The sequence below is a fragment of the Rhinolophus sinicus genome, linkage group LG09 (assembly GCF_036562045.2).
Source record: "Rhinolophus sinicus isolate RSC01 linkage group LG09, ASM3656204v1, whole genome shotgun sequence".
Taxonomy (NCBI): Eukaryota; Metazoa; Chordata; class Mammalia; order Chiroptera; family Rhinolophidae; genus Rhinolophus; species Rhinolophus sinicus.
This window is the reverse complement of record NC_133758.1, coordinates 40,145,955-40,165,257: the sequence shown is the minus strand read 5'-3', so window position 1 is coordinate 40,165,257 and position 19,303 is coordinate 40,145,955. Positions and strand designations below refer to the sequence as shown.

The window sequence follows — 19,303 nt, the reverse complement described above, 5'->3', positions numbered from 1 at the left end:
ACCCTTGCCTCTCTGGCCTAAGTGGGTTTCTTATGATTCAGCCCACAGGCCACTGCTCTCATCATGCTGCTCAGCTTTTTGCTTTTTTTCATCCACTCTTATGCTCTCAGTGGCTGCTTACGTGCTGAGTGAGGCTCAGAGCTTTATCTTATCTTAGTGACATGATCACACTCTCTCAGTTCACCCCGCCTTTCCACCACATCATCTCACATATGTTCTGACATAAATAGTCAGACAAGTCATGATTTTGCTTCCATCTCTTCTTCCTTGTCTCAACAAGCAGCTTCCACAGCCGCCTTCCCTGCAAAATACGCCTGTTTCTTGATTTTCCAATGAAGCAATGAAGTGAAAATATAAAAAACATAGGTCCCTGTCTGCGTCTGCCTGTCATCACCTTCACGATCCAGGTCCAGGTCACTTGCACAGGAGCCACTCTCAGCCTCGTTCACCAATGGCGTTCAGTGTCTGGGTTGCTCGTTTGGCACCAGCATTCACTTAATGCACCCCTGGGCCAGAAGCCCTGCATGTTTGCTGAAAGAAACGTCCTGGACCTCAGGACACCAAGCTGGGTTGGCCCTTTGTGATGACAACAGCACAGTCCATGCACAGTGTCCTTTACCTCATGGCCAAGTGAGAGGAGTAGCGTCCACTCTGTAAGTCAGGTCATCTCCAAAGGTCCTCTTCTGATCGAAGTTTTCTCTTTCTGACCATTTTATCTGGGAGGGATTATCTGTACTCTCTTGTTCCCATCTCTGGACTGCCAGAGTTATAGTGCTGTATGCTTGCTGCTCTCTCCAGAAATAAGGAATCGTATGGACACAGTCTTTTTGTTTTTCAATTGAGGTCTAATTGACATATACCATTAGTTTCTGGTGTCCAACATGATTCGCTACTTGTATATATTATGAAATGATCACCACAATAAGTCTAGTTAACATCTGTCACCACACATAGTTACAAATTTTTTTTTCTTGTGATGAGAATTTTTAAGATTTGCTCTCTGTTAACATGCAATATAGTATTATCAATTATGGTCGCCATGTTGTACATGACCTCCCATGACTTATTTATTTTGTAACTGGAAGTTTGTAACTTTTGAGTTAGACCTGTGTGTAGGAAGATAATGAAAATTTTTGCTTCCTTTGCTTTGGATATAGATGCAAACCCAGAATCACAGGGCGGCGGTGTGACCTATGTGCATCTGGGTTTTACCACTTCCCTGAGTGCATTCCCTGCCACTGCAACAGAGATGGGACTAAGCCAGGGGTCTGTGACCCTCAGACTGGGGCTTGCCTCTGCAAGGTAAGACAGAATATGCAATACCAAAGACATCAGCCAAGTTTTTCATGTTGAGTCAACATATAATAATGTGTGGGAAATGGGACTGACCCACAATAAGTGTAGAATCTTATAGTCATTTTCATTTGCTAGAAATAGTTAAAAGGGAAGGCCCCTCTCATCCGTCTCATCCCCTGGAGAGATCACTTTAAGAATCTGATGACAGGGACAGACTCACTCCAGAAAAATCAACACAAACTTTGTCTACAATTTCAAGAGGTTCAAAGTTTCCCTAGAAGACTATTCCTGGCCCATGGACCTCAGATTAATAATCTCTGCTCCAAGAGGTTCTGCCAGGTGGTTGCAGAGCTCCCAAGTCCTAGCAGATATTTTGAGGTTGGTAGTAAGTGTGATGAATTGATCCCACCATATTGTGAATCCTTTTGGTGCTAATTCCCTACCTGCAAGCTGACAAGGAGAATCTTATAAGATTTAGGAAATTTTCACTTCCATTGTGTGCAGTACAATTAATGCAGTATAAAAGCTTACCAACTATGTATCTTAATGTTTTGTTACCATCCATATTCTAACATCTTATATCAGTATTTGATTTGTACAAATTGCGAATTGCAATGACAGAACCTTTAGAAGGAATGATCTCCTGTTTCATGTTTTCAAATAGGAGAATGTGGAAGGTGCAGAATGCAATGTGTGTCGGAAAGGCTCATTCTACTTGGACCCAGCAAATCCCAAGGGTTGTACCAGCTGCTTTTGTTTTGGAGTAAATAATGATTGTCAAAGTACACATAAGAGAAGAACTAAGGTATGCAAGAAAATTAGTCTTTTTATTTTTATTTAGTACTTCCTAATGAGGAAAGAATGAATTGGCATGAAACATGAAGGGTTGTGGAATTTTTTTATATGTTACTTTGTTAAAAGGTTAAATATTGCCCTTGCGATTCCTCAGCCTGCAGTGTTCTTTCCATAGATGTCCTCATGTTCAGTCCCTCAATTTGTCAGGTCTCTGCTTAAGTGTCTCCTGCTCAGAGGGGCCTTCCTTCATCACTCTCTACAAACACAGCTTGTTCTGGTTACTCTCTGTTCTCACCCTTCTTTGTGTAGTGTATTCAATAGCATTTATCACTCCCTGACGTATTATACATTTAGTTCTAAGATTTGTTTATTATCTGGCTTCCTCCAACACTAGCATGTAAGCCCCTAATACATTTCCAGTGCCTACAGCAGCTTCTGGAACATAGTAGATGATCAATAAACACTCATGAAATCAATAGTTTGTGGATCTTCCCCCTTGTTTCTTCTTATCTGCTCATGTTCTTTCTGTTTTATGTTCCTTCTCACCTATTTTACCACGTCTTTTCTTTGGCCACTTTTTAAATTAACTCCATAAAACGAAAACTTGTGTTGCCTTCATGAACCAGTAGCCTCATGCTTGCTTTCTTTATGTGAGTAATGTCTTATATACAACAAGTATTCAAAGAAAGTTTATCTTATATGTTTACTGCCTGCTTCCTGAAAGGAGCACAGGCTTGTAAATGGATAAAAAATTAGTTTTTAAATCCACTCTGAAATCTCCTCTCCTGACCCCCAGGGGAACCTGGAAGCATCATTCTTAAACTATGCCTTGTTATTTCCTTCTTTTTCTTCCCCTCATAATTTAATTCCTGGCTTCCTTTGTGATCAGGGATATATTTAATTATGATATTCCATTTAGAGAAAAATAATGATAGCAGGCCACTATATTCCACATCACATTTTCTCTGTAAGGAGTTCGCCATTAAAATGCACCTACTTACTCCTAGTACTATTCATTCCTAGCTACTATTATATACTTATTCATGTATTATTCTAACGTTTATTGGATACCTATTAAATGTCAAGAACCAGGATGTGTGCTGAAATACAAAGATAAATCCCACATCCATAAGGTCTCTGTCTCCTGAGAATTCCGAGGGCAAGCCGCGAGGAGACACAGAAAGGAGGCCATTGAAGCAAGGTGGCTGCTCCATGGTTCTTCCTATTCTACATAATAAAGCCATCACCAAAGAAGCCTTTCCATCCCTTGCTTTTGTGTTCCAGTTTGTGGATATGATGGGCTGGCACCTGGAGACGGCAGACAGAGTGGACATCCCCATCTCGTTCAACCCGGGCAGCAGCAGCGTGGTTGCAGACCTCCAGGAGCTGCCCTCAACAGTTCACAGTGCATCCTGGGTCGCACCTGTATCCTACTTGGGGGACAAGGTAACAAAGTCCTGTTGTTTGTCTGAGCCCTCGCTGGGCCTCCTCCCTCACTGCATGAGCATCATTTACTGGTGTCTGGAAGGAAACCTCAGGAAGTTCAGGTTACTAAAACTGAAGAAATTAGGTTAACTACAAATGCAGAAGAGACGCTGCTTCCCGCTGGGAGGGGCTGAGAATGTATAAACCTCATGGACCCCACATGCATTAGCTCACCAGCAAAGGAAATCACGCACCATGTTTTTCTCAATTTTTACTTAATGCTGAAGGAAATGACCATTTAAATAATATGTGTTGTAAATAGGACTGTCTGCTTTTAAATGCCAATGCTGGAATTCTTTGTTTTAAAGCAGAAGAAAGGCTTCTTGTCAGGAAAACAAAAGCTGAAAAGTGACTCATGAGCTTATTAAAAGAAGCACAGGATCCAGTGGCAGTTCAGCTTTCATTAGAAGAATAACACCCAGTTAGTTAGACACTCCTCAGGGAGCTTGCAAACTAGTTGCTCTTCGTTTGCTACATAAATTATTATTACAGAGCCTGGCCAGATACACTCATTTATTCATGAGGACAGAGGTGTGGGCCGCCTGTAGAGACACCATCATGCGATATTTGTACCTGGTGGCACAAGGAAGAGCTGTTGAGAAGGGGTGGATTTCATAGGGCCAGCTCAGGTAATACCATATTCTCTCACCTTTAGAATGATTTAACATTAGGGCCTTGTTGGACTCTAATTCTGTCTTCTGGTTAAAGGACTATGGGTTTTGAGTTTTGAATGTGGGGAATGTTGCTTCTTTCATATAACCCTCATGTAATATTCCTCTTCACCTCCAATATTCCAATATTGGAAACATATACTGGTTATTACTGTGTAACAAATTACCACAAAACTTTGCAGGTTGAAAGCAATAATTATTATCTTGCACAATTCCTGTGGATCAGGAATCTAGGAATGGATGGCTCAGGGTCTCTCATGAGGTTGTATTCAAGATGTCAGCCAGGGCTTTGGTCATCTGGGACTGGAAGGTCCACTTCCAAGCTCACTCACATGGTTGTCAGCAGATCTCTGTTTCTTGCTGCCTGTTGATCAGAGCTCTTACTTTCTCATCACATGAAGCTCTCTCACCATAGGCTGCCTGAGAGTCCTCATAACCTGGCAGCTGGCTTCCCCTAAAGCAACTGAGAGGTAGAGGTGGGGTGGGGGGGAGAGGAGAGAGAGAGAGAGAGAGAGAGAGAGAGAGAGAGAGAGAGAGAGAGACTGAGAGACTCAAACAGAAGCCACAGTCTTTTTATAACCTAATTTCAGAAATGAGATATCCTCACTTCTGGCATATTCTATTCATTAGAAGCCAGTCACTAAGTCCAGCCCACACTCAAGGGGAGAAGAATTAAGCTCTACCTCATAAAAACAAGAGTATCAAATAATATGTGGACATACATTTAAAATTACATTATCCCATCAAAAAGGCAATATAGTTGACCCTTGAACAACACAGGTTTGAAGTGCAGTGGTCCACTTATATGTGGATTTTTTTTTTCATTTTGTAAACAGATGATGTAAACTTACAGTATTGATAAATAGACACCGTACTATAAATGCATTTTCTCTTCCTTATGATTTTCTTAATAACATTGTATTTTCTCTAGCTTACTTTATTTTAAGAATTATAGTATGTAATACATATAACATACAAAATATGTATGTTATGAGGGTTGGTAGATTGGGAGAGGGAGGTTGTCACTTTGTGAGGGGTGTAAATGTCTAACTAGTACATTGTTTTGTACACCTGAAACTAATAATAATAATAATAATAATAATAAATATGTATGTTATGTGTTAATCAATTATCTGTGTAATTGGTAAAGCTTCTGGTGAACAGTAGGCTATTAGTAGTTAAGTTTTTGGGGAGACAAACATTTTCAACTGCACAAGGGGCTGGGGGTGGGGTCAGCGCCCCCAACCCCCATGTTATTCAAGGATCAGCTGTATTCGATAAGATGATTCAAGATGTTGCCTTGGAATACTTTCAGATTCTAAGATCATAACTCAGTGAAGCATTGTCAGGTTATGGAGTCTAGGGCAAAACTTCGATGGATTGGGAACCCAGAAATGCTGCTCCTTCTCCCCTGCTACAAGTTCTTTGCATTCTCCAGTAGGGGTATTTTGTCCTGCATGCTCTGAGGTTATATTGCCTCTGATTTCCATCCCATAGTCACTCCTTCCCTCTTAGTTGGTTTTTACTTTAAAGGGTGGGAGGTATTAGGACCAGAGGTGGAGTTGCTGTCAGAAAACCAGGACCATACACCTCTATGTCTCTACCACTATCATGCTACTCATGCAGCTTGGAGAGAAGGTCCCTACACCTCAGACGTGGCTCATATACCCAGGAGAATGCATAATCACTTAGGAAATATGCACCATCTGCTCTCAGGAGAAGTTTTTTTCAAAATTTATTTTTAGAGGTTCATTTTGTAACAGATAGATATTAACCAATTCTCTCAGTTAAATAAGAAACCAATGGCCTGGATTTCTTAGAATAGCTGTGAACTAAATAAATATTTTGGTTTAGTAGTCATCTGCGATAAAATGATCTTATTTGTTTCCGTGTCACTATTTTTTCTTTTCAATAGAAGTATCTTTTGCTTGTAAAACTCAATCATATTCATGTTAAAAATTTTAACTGATATAAAATGTTATAATGTAGAAAGTTAAAATATCGTCTTCAGTTCTACTCTCTAAGTATGACGACTGTTAACAGGTTGATTGTGTATCTCTCCAGATCTATGTGCCTATGTACTTTTAATATCGGTTAATGGTGCCACAGTCTCTTTTAATGTTTGTGTTATTGATCCTAGTCTTTCAATTTTAGGTTTCCTCATATGGTGGCTACCTAACCTACCAAATCAAGTCCTTTGGCCTACCTGATGATATGGTTCTTCTGGAAAAGAAACCAGATGTGCGACTCACTGTAGGTATCAGAACACGGCCCAAGTAGCAGGAAGTAATGGTCGCTGTTGGTGCTGACCCAATTTTAGGACATCTAGATAAGGGGCCTAAAAACATGTTTGGATTAAGTCATTTTCCAAATTTTGTAGAAACTAAAAGAGAAGTTTAGAGCATGTAGCACCTCCTAAGGATCCTCTGCCCCTGACCATCCCGGCCCCAAATGGTTTCTCTTTTCTCTTCTCCAATGAACTTAACTGTATCTCACCCTTGCTTCTGATAAGTTCATGTTAAACTTTTGTTTATGTTTCTACCTTTCCATTTAGTTTCACAAGTGGTTTTGAGCCCTTCCTGTTTACAAGACCATATTGCTGGGTTTATAAAGGACAGGTGATCCCTTCCTCAAAAATTGTGTAACCTACACTACGATCAAGTGGGATTCATTCCTGGGATGCAAGTTTGGTTCAATGTTCACAGATCAATTAATGTGATACACCACATTAACAAAATGAAAATAAAAATCATATGGTCATATCAATAGATGCAGAAAAAGCGTTTGACAAAATCCAACAGCATTTATGATAAAACCTCTTAAGAAAGTGGGAATAGAGGGATCATATCTCAACATAATAAAGGCCATGTATGATAAACCCACAGCTAATATCATACTCAATGGGGAAAAGCTAAAACCATTCCCTTAAGATCAGGAACAAGGCAAGGTTGCCCAATTTCTCCACTTCTATTCAACATAGTGCTGGAAGTTCTAGCCACAGCAATCAGACAAGAAAAAGAAATAAAAGGCATCCAAATCGGTAAGGAGGAAGTAAAATTGTCATTATATGCAGATGACATGATTCTATGTATAGAGAACCCCAAAGACTCCACCAAAAAAACTATTAGAACAGATAAATTAATTCAGTAAAGTAGCAAGATACAAAATGAATATTCAGAAATCAGTTGCATTTGTATACACCGATAATAAATTATCAGAAAGAGAAATTAAGAAAACAGTCCCATTTACAATTGCTTCAAAAACTATAAAATACTTAGAAATAAATTTAACCAAAGTAAAAGACCTGTACTCAGAAATTATAAGACACTGAAAAGAGAAAAGAAGAAGATACAAATAAATGGAAACACATATCCATGCTCATGAATAGGAAGAATTAATATAATTTAAATGTCCATACTGCCTAAGGCAATACACAGATTCAACGCCATTCCTATCAAACTACCAAGGACATTTTTCACAGAAATAGAACATATAATCCTAAAATTTATATGGAACCATAAAAGGCCCCAAATAGCCATGGCAATCTTGAGAAATAAGAACAAAGTGGGAGGTATCATGATACCTGACATCAAATCATACCACAAGGCTGTAGTAATCAAAACAGCATGGTACTGGCATAGATCAATGGAACAAAATAGAGAGCCCAGAAATAAATCCACGCCTATATAGTTATTTAAACTACAGCAATGGACGCAAGAATTTTCATTGAGGTAAAGACAGTCTGTTCAACAAATGGTGCTGGGAAACCTGGACAGACACATGCAAAAAAATGAAGCTCCACCTCCTTACACCATATATAAAAATAAATTCAAAATGGATTAAAGACTTAAATGTAAGATCTGAAACCATAAAACTCCTAGAAGAAAATATAGGAAGTAAATTTGCAGACATTATCCTTAGTAATATTTTTACTGGTATTTCCCCTCAGGCAAGGGAAGTAACAGAAAAAAATAAACATATGGGATTATGTCAAACTAAAAAGTTTTTTCACAGCAAAGGAAACCATCAATAAAATAAAAAAGGCATCCTACTGAATGGGAAAAGATATTTGTCAATGATACATCTGATAAGGGGTTAATATCCAAAATTTATTTAAAAAACTCATTCAATTCAACACCAAAACAACAAACAACCCAATTAAAAAATGGGCAGAAGAAATGAAGAGACATTTTTCTAAAGAGGACACATAAAATGGCAAACAGATGTATGAAAAAATGTTCAACCTCATTAATCAGAGAAATGCAAATAAAAACCACAATGAGATACTACCTCACTCCAGTCAGAACGGCTATCATCAATAAATCAACAAACAACAAGTGCTGGTGAAGATGTGGAGAAAAGGGATCCCTCGTGCACTGTTGGTGGGACTGCATATTGGTGCAGCCACTGTGAAAATCGCTATGGAGGTATCTCAAAAAAACTGGAAATAGAACTACCTTATGACCCAGCAATTCCAATCCTAAGTATCTATCCAGAGAAATCCAAAACACTAATTCGAAAAAATCTATGAACCCCTATGTTTATTGCAGCACTATTCACAATAGCCAGGACATGGAAACAACTGAAATGCCCATTGGTAGATGATTGGATTAAGAAACTGTGGTACATTTATGCAATGGAGTATTACGCAGCCATAAAGAAGAATGAAATCTTACCATTTCGCAACAATATGGATGACCTAGAGAACATTATGCTAAGTGAAATAAGTCAGACAGAGAAAGACAAATACTATATGATCTTACTTATATGTGGAATCTAAAGAATAGAATAAATGAACAAACTAATCAGAAACAGTCTCAGAGATATAGAGGAAAAACTGAGGGTTGCTAGATAGGAGGGGGGGAGGGGGTTGGGGATGAGGGAGAAGGTGAGGGGATTAGAAAGCACAAATTGGTAACCACAAGATTGCCACAGGGATACGAAAGACAGTTTGGGGAATATAATCAATAATGTTGTAAAGATTTTGTAGGGTATCTGATGGACACTTGTCTTATTAGGGAGACCACTTCATGGAAAGTGTAGGTGACTGACCACTGCAGTGTACACGTGAAGCTGAAGCTGAATCATAATGAATGTCAACTATAACTTAATATATATATAGTCACAAGATGTGGAGTACAGCTTAAGGAATAGAGTCAGTGGAACTGTAACAGCTGTATACGATGTCAGAGGTGTAATAGATTGGGAGATGGGGGGTTATCACTTTGTGAGGAGTATAATTGTCTAACTAGTACATTGTTTTGTACACCTGAAACTAATAATAAAATAATAATAATAATAAAAGTAAATATACTAAAAAAATTGTGTAATCTAAGAGGGGAGATGAAAGAAATATGCAAATATTACTACAATCCACTGAAGAGTAAGCATTTGAAACACAGTACAAACAAGGCTGTGTGGGAGCTGGGGTCTAAGTGGGGGCTTACGTATCTGAGAGGCCCTCAGAAGGCTTCATGGAAAAGGTTAGTTTTGAACCACACCTGTAAGCATGGGCATGACAGGAGAAACGTCCTTCCAGTGGCAGAGAATGAGGTCAACCAAGGTAGGGGGGAAGTGCTTAAGGAGTGACCAGTCCAACTTGGCTCTATTGTCATTATGTGCCAGGTCATCGAAAATAAGCCCACAAGGGTAGGAAGGAGGGTGCCTAATGCTATGTTAAGCAATTTGGCTTGATGTAGAAAGTGGGGAGCAACTTTGGTTTTTTGAGAAGAAAAGTGGCACCACACACTATGTGCCAAGCACACGATCCAGAACTGCAATCTAGAACATTTCTTGAGGGCAGGGGAAATGTCACATCTTGCATGGAGTCTCCTACAGTGTATGACACAGAACCTTGAACATAGGTTGGGGTGCCATCGCCTGAAGTTGATTCTGCTTTCTGGTTTGTGTGTTGTGATTAATGCAATGCAATGATAGCTTCCTGAAGGTTTTTGTGTGTATGTCATTCACTGTGAAATAGGAACCAACAAGTCTCAGCTCAGCACAGTTCAGGCCCTTGCATTCTGGTCATTGTTTTTGTGTTCAGGCGCTGCCATGTTATGTTTTGTTTTCACTGGCACCCAAGTTTATTGAACTATTATTTTAAAAACTCAAAGGAGCCTTTGCAAAACACCTTGAAAATGAAGCACCAAAAATTTTAGAGTTGTAGTCTAAGGAAAAAATAACTTCACAATAAAAATACTGTCATGGCAGCACTGTATTTTAGTTTCATTGTTTTTGCAAAGTCTCTCGAGTTCAGGCCATTTGTATACCTATATTTTACTGCCGAAGAGTTTATTATGCCAACTATTGGAATTCACAGAGAACTGGTAATCAAAATTTCTCTTTAATTTCTCCTTCAAACATGGAAAAACCTTTAGGCTCGTGAAACATTTACTCTGCTGCTTTGTTCCAAACCAATGCAATTAAGAGCCTATGGGGCATGTTTCTTATGTTAAGGTTTTAATTGATTTGAGCTCACAGATAATGCCCTTCTTTCTGAAGTGCCAGCTCTAATGAATGGAACCCTTCCTGGTTTGGTGCCACAACAGAAAGGCTGGGGCTTTTGTGTATGTGTTTGGGGTAGGGGTGCTAATGGTAGGCACTCACTTTCCCATTGTACCCAGTTAGGAGTCACTCAAGAGCCACTGTAATGGGGATAGGGGTGCAGAGGCTGAGAGTGAGCCAGGCTGGATCCTGGAGGGTGAGGGCTGAGGGACTAAGTCCCTCTCCACATGTCAGTGCCGAAGCTCCCTGGCTCTGTAGGCTGCCCTGCTAGGCCTTGCTAAACTTTCTGCCCAACCCACCCACCAAAGCACTTTCTCGTTGCCACAACTGGGTCCTGTAGGCAGTAATGGAAACAGAGCATCATGCATTGACTGCAAAGCATGGTTTTGTTTTGTTTTGTTAACGATTTTTTCCATTTTTAAGCCATTTCAGTCAAGGGCATTTTGAGGATTCTTATTTGTAAAAATGCATTGTATTAAATATTAATATTCCGTGTCACTAATTCTTTTACCAGTTCATTTCACTATTTTTAGAATCAGGCATTGCATGGAATGCAGATTCATAGAAATTGTTCTTAGATCAGTCATAAACCTCAAAACTTCCTAGCCACGGCACTCATGCATTTGTGTTGTCTTTATACAGGGTCAACACATGTCCATCATCTATGAGGAGCAGAATAACCCACGGCCAGACCGGCTGTATCATGTGCGAGCGCAGGTGATAGAGGTAAAGGACAAACATACATAAAATTTTTTTTTTGATGATCAAATCAATGGTTTTTCATGATCCTTTTGTTCTATGATTTCATTCTTTTAAGCAGTTGTGATCTTTGACTTATTTTATGAATTTAAAATATTAATGATAGTTGTGTAAATATAATTTATATGTATAAAAATTTTAAATATACATTATATAAGATATTACAGAGTTTCATCCTCACATGGCTTTGTTTCTACTATCTTGATGGCACTGAGCACTGTCTCTCCTGCTTTCGAGTTAATTATCCTTGTCTTATAAACACTGTGAACTTGTAAGTGCTGTATGTAGCTCCCTCTCATCCTTAGGCCTCCCTCAGTGCCTGGGACCTGGTAAGTACCCAACAAATGCTTAGGAGGAATGGATGGAAAAGTCACAACAATGTCTAACACCAAAAGAAGAAGAGTAATATAGATAAATACAAGAAAGCTCATCAAATCATAAAACAATGTATTGCATCTACTTGATTACAATTATTTCTTTAAAATCATGTTCCGTTTGTAATAAATATGTCCAGTACCTCAAAGAGATACTTTTTCAAGTACTTTGAACCCACACACACATTTTAACATTTCTGTACAGGTACATAAGTACAATGAATGTTATTTGGCAATAAGTGAAAGAAATTATTGCTACCTACCACAATAGGGAAGAACCTCTAAAACATTATACTGAGTGAAAGAAGTAAGACACTAAAGATCGTATATTATGTGACTATATTTATATGAGAGAAGTGATGCCAACAAAAATGGTGGAATAAGAACCTTCATAAATTATCTCCTCCATAAAAGCAATGAGAAAACTGGCCTATTTGGTCAGAATCAACTATTTCAGTACTCTGGAAATTAACCAAAGGCTTGTAGCAATCTGGGAAGCATTTATTCAAGAAAAATGGATGAATCTTGGAAAGAACAATGATCTTTGTGTCTGGTATTCAACTTGCTCCATTCCCATTGCTGTCCAGTTCCACAGTACCCTTGGAAATCAATAGCCTACCATCAAGGTGAAAGCCAGTAGTGTGGAAGCCACCAGAAGGGACAGCGTGGGACTTGAGCTCCTACAAAGACTCATTCCCAGAGAATTGTCATGATTTGACCTATCTGGAGGTTTCCAGATGATTGCATTTCCAAGGCTGTCTTTATCTGACCTGATTCAGAGCTCCCCCAGTGTGAAAAGCCTTTCCCGGGGAGTATTGGAAACATTTGGGGGCAATTGTTTCACTTCATGGCTGCCTAAGATGGTGGATAACAGTTGGAGCAAACAATAGGCTAATCACAAAGCTTAAAATAAAAACTTGGGAGATGAGATGTCCATAGGGGCTTTGAAAAGCTCCAACACAATCCTGGGAATATAGAAGGACTCACATACTCAGGGCTGCATCCGTGCTCAGGAAAGACGGAGGAGGCCCTAAACCCTCACCTCTGGCTGAGCTTGAAACTCTGCAAAAGCAGGAAGTGAAAGCTAAAACAGCGTTTTCAGTTGCCTGGCTGAGTATTGGAGGGGTCCCCCAACATGCATACAGAGCCCTTTTGCAATGACTAGGAGACTTTTTGGTACCAGGCATTTAAGGAAATCTCTGTCCAGTCATTAGCTGACCACTAAGCTAACCAAGCAGAGACTTAATTGCCACATTATATTGTTTTAAATATCTGGTTTTCAACAAAAAAGTTATGAAACATGCAAAGAAATGAGAAAGTATGGTTCCTACACAGGGTGGGTGACAGAAGGGGGGGAAGCAAGAAATAGAAATTGTCCCTATTTACTATAAAAAGTCTTTAAATAAACATTTTAAATATGTCAAAGAACTAAAGGACACCATGTCTAAAGAACGAAAGGAAAATATGAGAACAGTGTCTCACGAAATAGAGAATATCAGTAAAGAAATATAAATTTAAAAGAAAAACCAAATAGAAATTCTGAAGGTGAAAAATACAATAACTGAAATGAAGAATTCACTAGAAGAGCTACTATGGACTGAATTGTGTCTCACAAATTCATACGTTGAAGCCCTGACTCCCTGGGTGGCTATATTTGGAGTAAAGAAGTAATTAAGCTTAAATGGTGTTGTAAGAGTGAAGCCCTGATCTTACAGGATTATGTATCAGTATGTCCTATAGTATGTCCTTATAAGAGCAAACACCAGGAAGCTCAGTGTTTTTACCAGGGACTGAATTGGCTGGCTCCCTGATCTAGGATTTCTAGCCTCCAGAACTGTGAGAAAATAAATTTCTGTTGTTTAAGCCACCTAGTCTGTGGTATTTTGTTATGAAAGCCAGAGCTGACTATGACAAGGTAGCAACAACAGATTTGAGCAGGCAGAAGAAAGAATCAGCAAACTTTTAGAAGGTCAATGCAACTGGAGAACAGAAAGAAAAGAGAATAAGGTGAAACAAACAGACTCTCAAAGATATTCAGAATACCATCAAATAAATGTACCAGCATGTGCATAATGGGAGTGCCAGAAAGGGAGGAGAGAGAAAAAAGGGATTAAAAATATATGTATTTGAGAAAATAATGGCTGAAAACTTCCCAAATTTGATGAAAATCATTCATCTACACCTCTAAGTTCAACTCCAAGTAGGATAAATGCAAGAAATCCACACACAGAAACATCATAGCAAAGATGCTAAAATACGAAGACAGAGAATCTTGAAAGCAGCATGAGAGAAGCACTTCATCACATACAAGGGATCCTCGATAAGATTAACAGCTAATTGTTCACCAGAAATCATGGAAGTCAGAAGGCAGTGGGATGACATTTTCAAAGTGTAGAAACACATTTTCAGCAAAGAATTATATATCCAGCAAAATGTCCTTCAAAAACGAAGAGGAAATGAAGTCATCCTATGTTAAACAAAACTGAGAGAATTCATCACTACCCAACCCTCCTTACAAGAAATACTAAAGAGAATCTTTTAGGCTGCAATGAAAGGACAGTAGACTTAAATCCACATAAGAAACAGAGCACTGGTAAAGGTAACTACATATGTAAATGTAAAAGGCAGAAAAAATATCTTTTGTTTGTAACTTTTTTTCTCCTATCTGATTTAAAAGACAGCTACATAGAGCAATAATTGTAAATCTGTGTTGGTGGGCATACAATGTATAAAGATGTAATTTGCATGACAATAGCACAAAGGAGCAGGGGAGGAAATGATCCAATGAAAGCCAAGTTAGTGTACACTATGGAAATTAGGTTGGTATTTATATAAATTGTCCAACATGGGCAAGTCATAGAGATAGAATGTAGCTTAGTGGCTGCCTGGGGCTTGGGGTGGGAATGGATAGTAACTACAAATGGCCACAGGGTTCTTTTTGGGGGGATGAAAATGTTCTAAAATTACAGTGTGGTAATGATTGGGTGCTTCTGTAAATTTACTAAAAGTTGTACACTTAAAATGAGGGAATATTGTTGTATGTAAATTAAACCTCAATCTGTTAAGATATAAATTTAAATTATGTAAGTGTTATATTTATATGTTAATAATAGTTATCATTTATTGAATGTCTACTATATCTTAGGCACTGTGCTGAATACTTTTATACATTATATCATTAATTTATTTTAATCCTCATGACAGTCCTGAGAAATTGGGTGTTATTACTATGCCCATTAAAGAGATGTGGAAACTTCAAAGGAGGCAACAGAATCTACAGGTTAAAAGTGCAGGCTTATTAATGATGAAAAGATGCTTAACATCACTAAATCATTAGAGAAATGCAAATCAAAACCACGAGATACCATCTCATACTCATTAGGATGGCTACTCCAAAATAATTTTTAATTAAAAAAACAGAAAATAACAAGGTTAGGAAGAATATCGACCAATTGGAACATGGGTACACTGTTGGTGGAACTGTAAAACAGTGGAGTTGCTGTGGAAAACAACTTTGAGATTCCTTATAAAGTTAAAAAATAGAATTACCATATGATCTAGCAATTCCATTTCTGGATGTATATCCAAAAGAATTAAAAATAGGATTTTAAAGAGATATTTGCATACTCATATTCATTACAGCACTCACTATTCACAATAGCCTAGAGGTAAAAGCAACTGAAACATCCATTGACAGATGAATGGATAAAGAAAATGTGGAGATATATACACTGGAATATTAATCTACCTTAAGAAGGAAGGAGATCCTGTCACATGCTAGAACATGAATGAAACTTGAGGACCCTAAGCTAAGCGAAATAAGCCAGTCACAAAAACACAAATACTGCATGATTCCACTTATAAGAGCACTCAAATTCATAGAAACAGAAAGTACAATAGTGGTTGCCAAGGGCTTGGAGCTAGGGGTGGGGAATGGGAGTTACTGCTTAATAGGTATAGAGTTTCAGTTTTGCAAGACGATAAAATTCTAGGGATCTGTTGTACAGCAATGTGCATGCAGGTAACAGTATTATAGTGTACAGTTCAAAATGGTTGAGGTGGGAATTTTTATGTAATGTGTTTTTTACCGTAATAAAAAATAAAATAATGTGAATGTGTGTGTTCAAGAGAAGATTGTACTTTCTGTAACAATTATGGACATTTAATGAATGATCTGAGCTGCATGACTCAGTTGGTTTCCATATGGTTTTCTCTCCTATATCTTTCTCACTCATTTTGTGCTTGCACAAACAAAAACACATTTTAAAATAAGCATCACACTGGGAAACTTTACTTGATTTTATTGTTCCTCATGTTCTGCCTCCATTTTTTCCCCTTTCCTGTTGCATTCTCTTTTCTTGGGAATAAGCCTTGGGTCTTTGACTTCTAAATGTAAATCCACTAACACTTACCTATCTTATTTTATTTCATTTTGTTTTGCTATGCATTTCAAATATCTTTTCCTTGACTCTCTCTGGGTGTCTGCCTCGTTGAAACCCCTAGAAGTGAGCTTGCCAAAAGGAAACCTTGCCTCTCTGTTTTCACATGTAGCAAAACTTCAGACATGCCAGCAGTGGTGCCCCGGTGACTCGGGAAGAACTGATGACGGTGCTGTCTAGACTGGAAGATGTGCGCCTCCGAGGCCTCTACTTCACTGAGACGCAGCGGCTCACCCTGAGTGGGGTAGGGCTGGAGCAGGCCTCTGACACAGGAAGTGGTCGTAGAGCACATCATGTGGAGATGTGTGCCTGCCCCCCTGACTACACTGGTGACTCATGTCAGGTAGGAAATTCTCCTAGTCCATAAAATTTCCCCAAGGGACTCCAGGGGTGGGCTCTCCTGGCTGCTGTCCAGCACTGCTAGATGGTCTGGGGGCACTCTGTCTATCACATAAGTTCCTGCTGGGCAATAGCTTCTACCTCACCTGGACCACCTTCAGGTAATAAATATGTAAAAGAAGTCACAAATGTCTCAAAATCCATGAGAAAGCCACAGGATCCCAATAGATCCAGGGGGGTTGTAAAAATCAGGACTTTCCTAGAAGTAGGAAGGATCCTACCAGTCAGCACCCCAGTATTTAAGCTACTGCTTTCCCAGTAGCTGACCCAGGGTTTTCATGCTTTTCTCTAATCCAGGGTCTCCCTCCATCCACCAACCCCAAAAGAGTTATAGTCCAGAGTATATTCTAATTCTTCGAGGGGAAATCAAAGTCCAATTTTCCAGCTCACAGCCGGTCTGCATTTGAGACTCAGTCAACCAGATTTGTCCTCAGGTGATTGTAATGTGCCATAAAATGAAACCATTTCATAGCTCTGGCTGGAAATGTGTTCTCTTCCTAAAGAAGGGAAAGAGAGTACAATGGTTAGTACTATTATTAGGAAATGGCAAACATCGTCATTCTGTATTCCATAGACATTCTTCATTTTCTCTTCTGATCCTTTGATACCAGAAAACCCAAACGTGATCTGCATGGAAGAGTTTTTTAATTTGCAAATATTTTACCTGCAGTGGTTTTCTGAGGACTCCTGTCTTCTAACATGTAGTCCACAGGTACCTACATTCTCCCCACTTCCTTCTATCACTCTTCTAGCCTGATTAAATAAAATATATAGCCCAAAGGGAAGACTGGAACCTCTGGATTACCACCTTCCTGCCCAGGGCGTGTTCTTTGCTCATGACTCAGCCTGTGATTTACAGCTGCTCTAGTCGGCTAGTGCCGTCTGTCTGTGGGGCGAGGTGGGTAGAAGGTGATGGCTGCCCCACCTCGCAGGGATTACAGAGCAGTGCACTTCTATATGGGACTGTTATGTGTGCTCTCTCACAGGCTGACTCATGGGTGAAGTTTACAGGTGGGGCCTCCTGCCGCAGACAGCCTTCCTTACCTGAGTCAGGCGGGCCTGGGCACTGAGCAGGAAGGGCTGGTATAAGAGGAAGAGGCAGAGGCTTGTGCGCAGCCAGCAGGACGCCTAAGGACCAGGATGCCCCCAGCAGTGAGGTGGTCCACTCGGAGTGCAGGATGGCTGTGGATCTTTGGGGCAGTCCTGGGGCAGTGTCTGGGATACAATTCACAGCAGCAAAGGGTAGCGTTTCTTCAGCCTCCTGGTCAAAACCTCCAGCAAGCAAGTTATGGGGAGTTTAAACCCAACCAGGTAATGTCCCTTTTAAATTTTGGTTTGGGGTGGGGAAGGGTTCTCAGCTTTGTGATATTTTAAGTTAGGGTGATGAATGAATAATGAGTGGGCTGGGAGAGGGGCCGATGGTCTCCCCCCATCCTGTTGACTGGCAGTGTTTATTACAGTGCCTAACAGATTGCTCTCCTGAGCTGTTAACCACAAACTCTGTAAACATCAGCCCACCTGGAAATGCCCAGACAGATAAGAGTTTGCGTACTTCTGGCATGTTAATATGCTATAAACTTTGTGTCCTTTTGAGAGTAACCCAAGCCTCAGGACAAAGAGTCCAATGCCTATAGGCTTTCAAATTCTGCTTGGAAGAAAAATTACCCATAAAGTAAAACATTACAATCAGTGAAATCCGTGATTTTAAAAAATGATGAGGTCAGGTTTGTATAATACTAACAAACATGCTTCAATTCTTGAGGTATTAAATACTTGTAAATTCTGTTCTCTTTCTTTAAACTTCCTGGATGTTACATGTACGTATACTCACAGAGAAATATATTCTATGGCTGCTGAAATAGCCCTAGAAACCTGATAGGGAGATAATTTTATCATTTGTACTATAAAAGTTTATTGGAAAAATTATCCTGAAAAATTATCACTTAAAAAATGGTTAGCTGCAAAACCCCTTTACTGAAATAATATATTAGGATATATTCATTTTCATTTAGAGCAAGTTTTCAATACAATCTGAATACTTGAACTGAATTTTATGTAAAATGTGGCGTTTGTGTGCTTTATAGAGGTGAGAAAATAATTATATTTCAGTAACTGACAAGTGTTTTATCTGAGAGTCACATGATACATAACTCTTACAGAGTGCTTTTTTTATTTTAATCAAAAGCAAATTAAGATGGATGATTTAACTTTAATCAAGATACAATATCCTCCCCCAAAAGCATGTCTAGTTAAGGCTTTTACTTGGGTATGTTGTCACAAACAAACTAGATATGCTTATTTGTTTGGATAATTTGTTTTTTTTACCAAATATGATTAGAAGCATGTGCTGTGATAAGGCACTTGCCACTTATTAGCAGAAGTTATTTGTAGATAGGATCATACTGTCATGGGCTGAATTTCATTCAAACATATCTCTCAGCTGTGCTTTCAGCTAAAGAACATTCCTTTCATACTTCGATTCTCCTTTAGACAAGCCTATTCATATAACAGATAAAGTAATTTAATTTTTTGCAGTGTGTTCTTTTGTCTAACATGGTTTCTAATAGCCAAAGGGAAA

The 19,303-nt window shown here is 39.0% G+C and overlaps 1 protein-coding gene across 1 annotated transcript in view; it reads left to right on the top strand.

Moving 5' to 3' along the window:
• LAMA3 (laminin subunit alpha 3) overlaps nucleotides 1–19,303 on the top strand; it is a 258,618-nt gene that overhangs the window by 172,250 nt on the left and 67,065 nt on the right. The window contains exons 33-38 of the mRNA XM_074339734.1: nucleotides 1,158–1,302; nucleotides 1,961–2,101; nucleotides 3,376–3,537; nucleotides 6,402–6,500; nucleotides 11,397–11,480; nucleotides 16,439–16,669. Coding sequence (XP_074195835.1) covers nucleotides 1,158–1,302; nucleotides 1,961–2,101; nucleotides 3,376–3,537; nucleotides 6,402–6,500; nucleotides 11,397–11,480; nucleotides 16,439–16,669 — 862 coding nt within the window. The remainder of the gene's footprint in view (nucleotides 1–1,157; nucleotides 1,303–1,960; nucleotides 2,102–3,375; nucleotides 3,538–6,401; nucleotides 6,501–11,396; nucleotides 11,481–16,438; nucleotides 16,670–19,303) is intronic.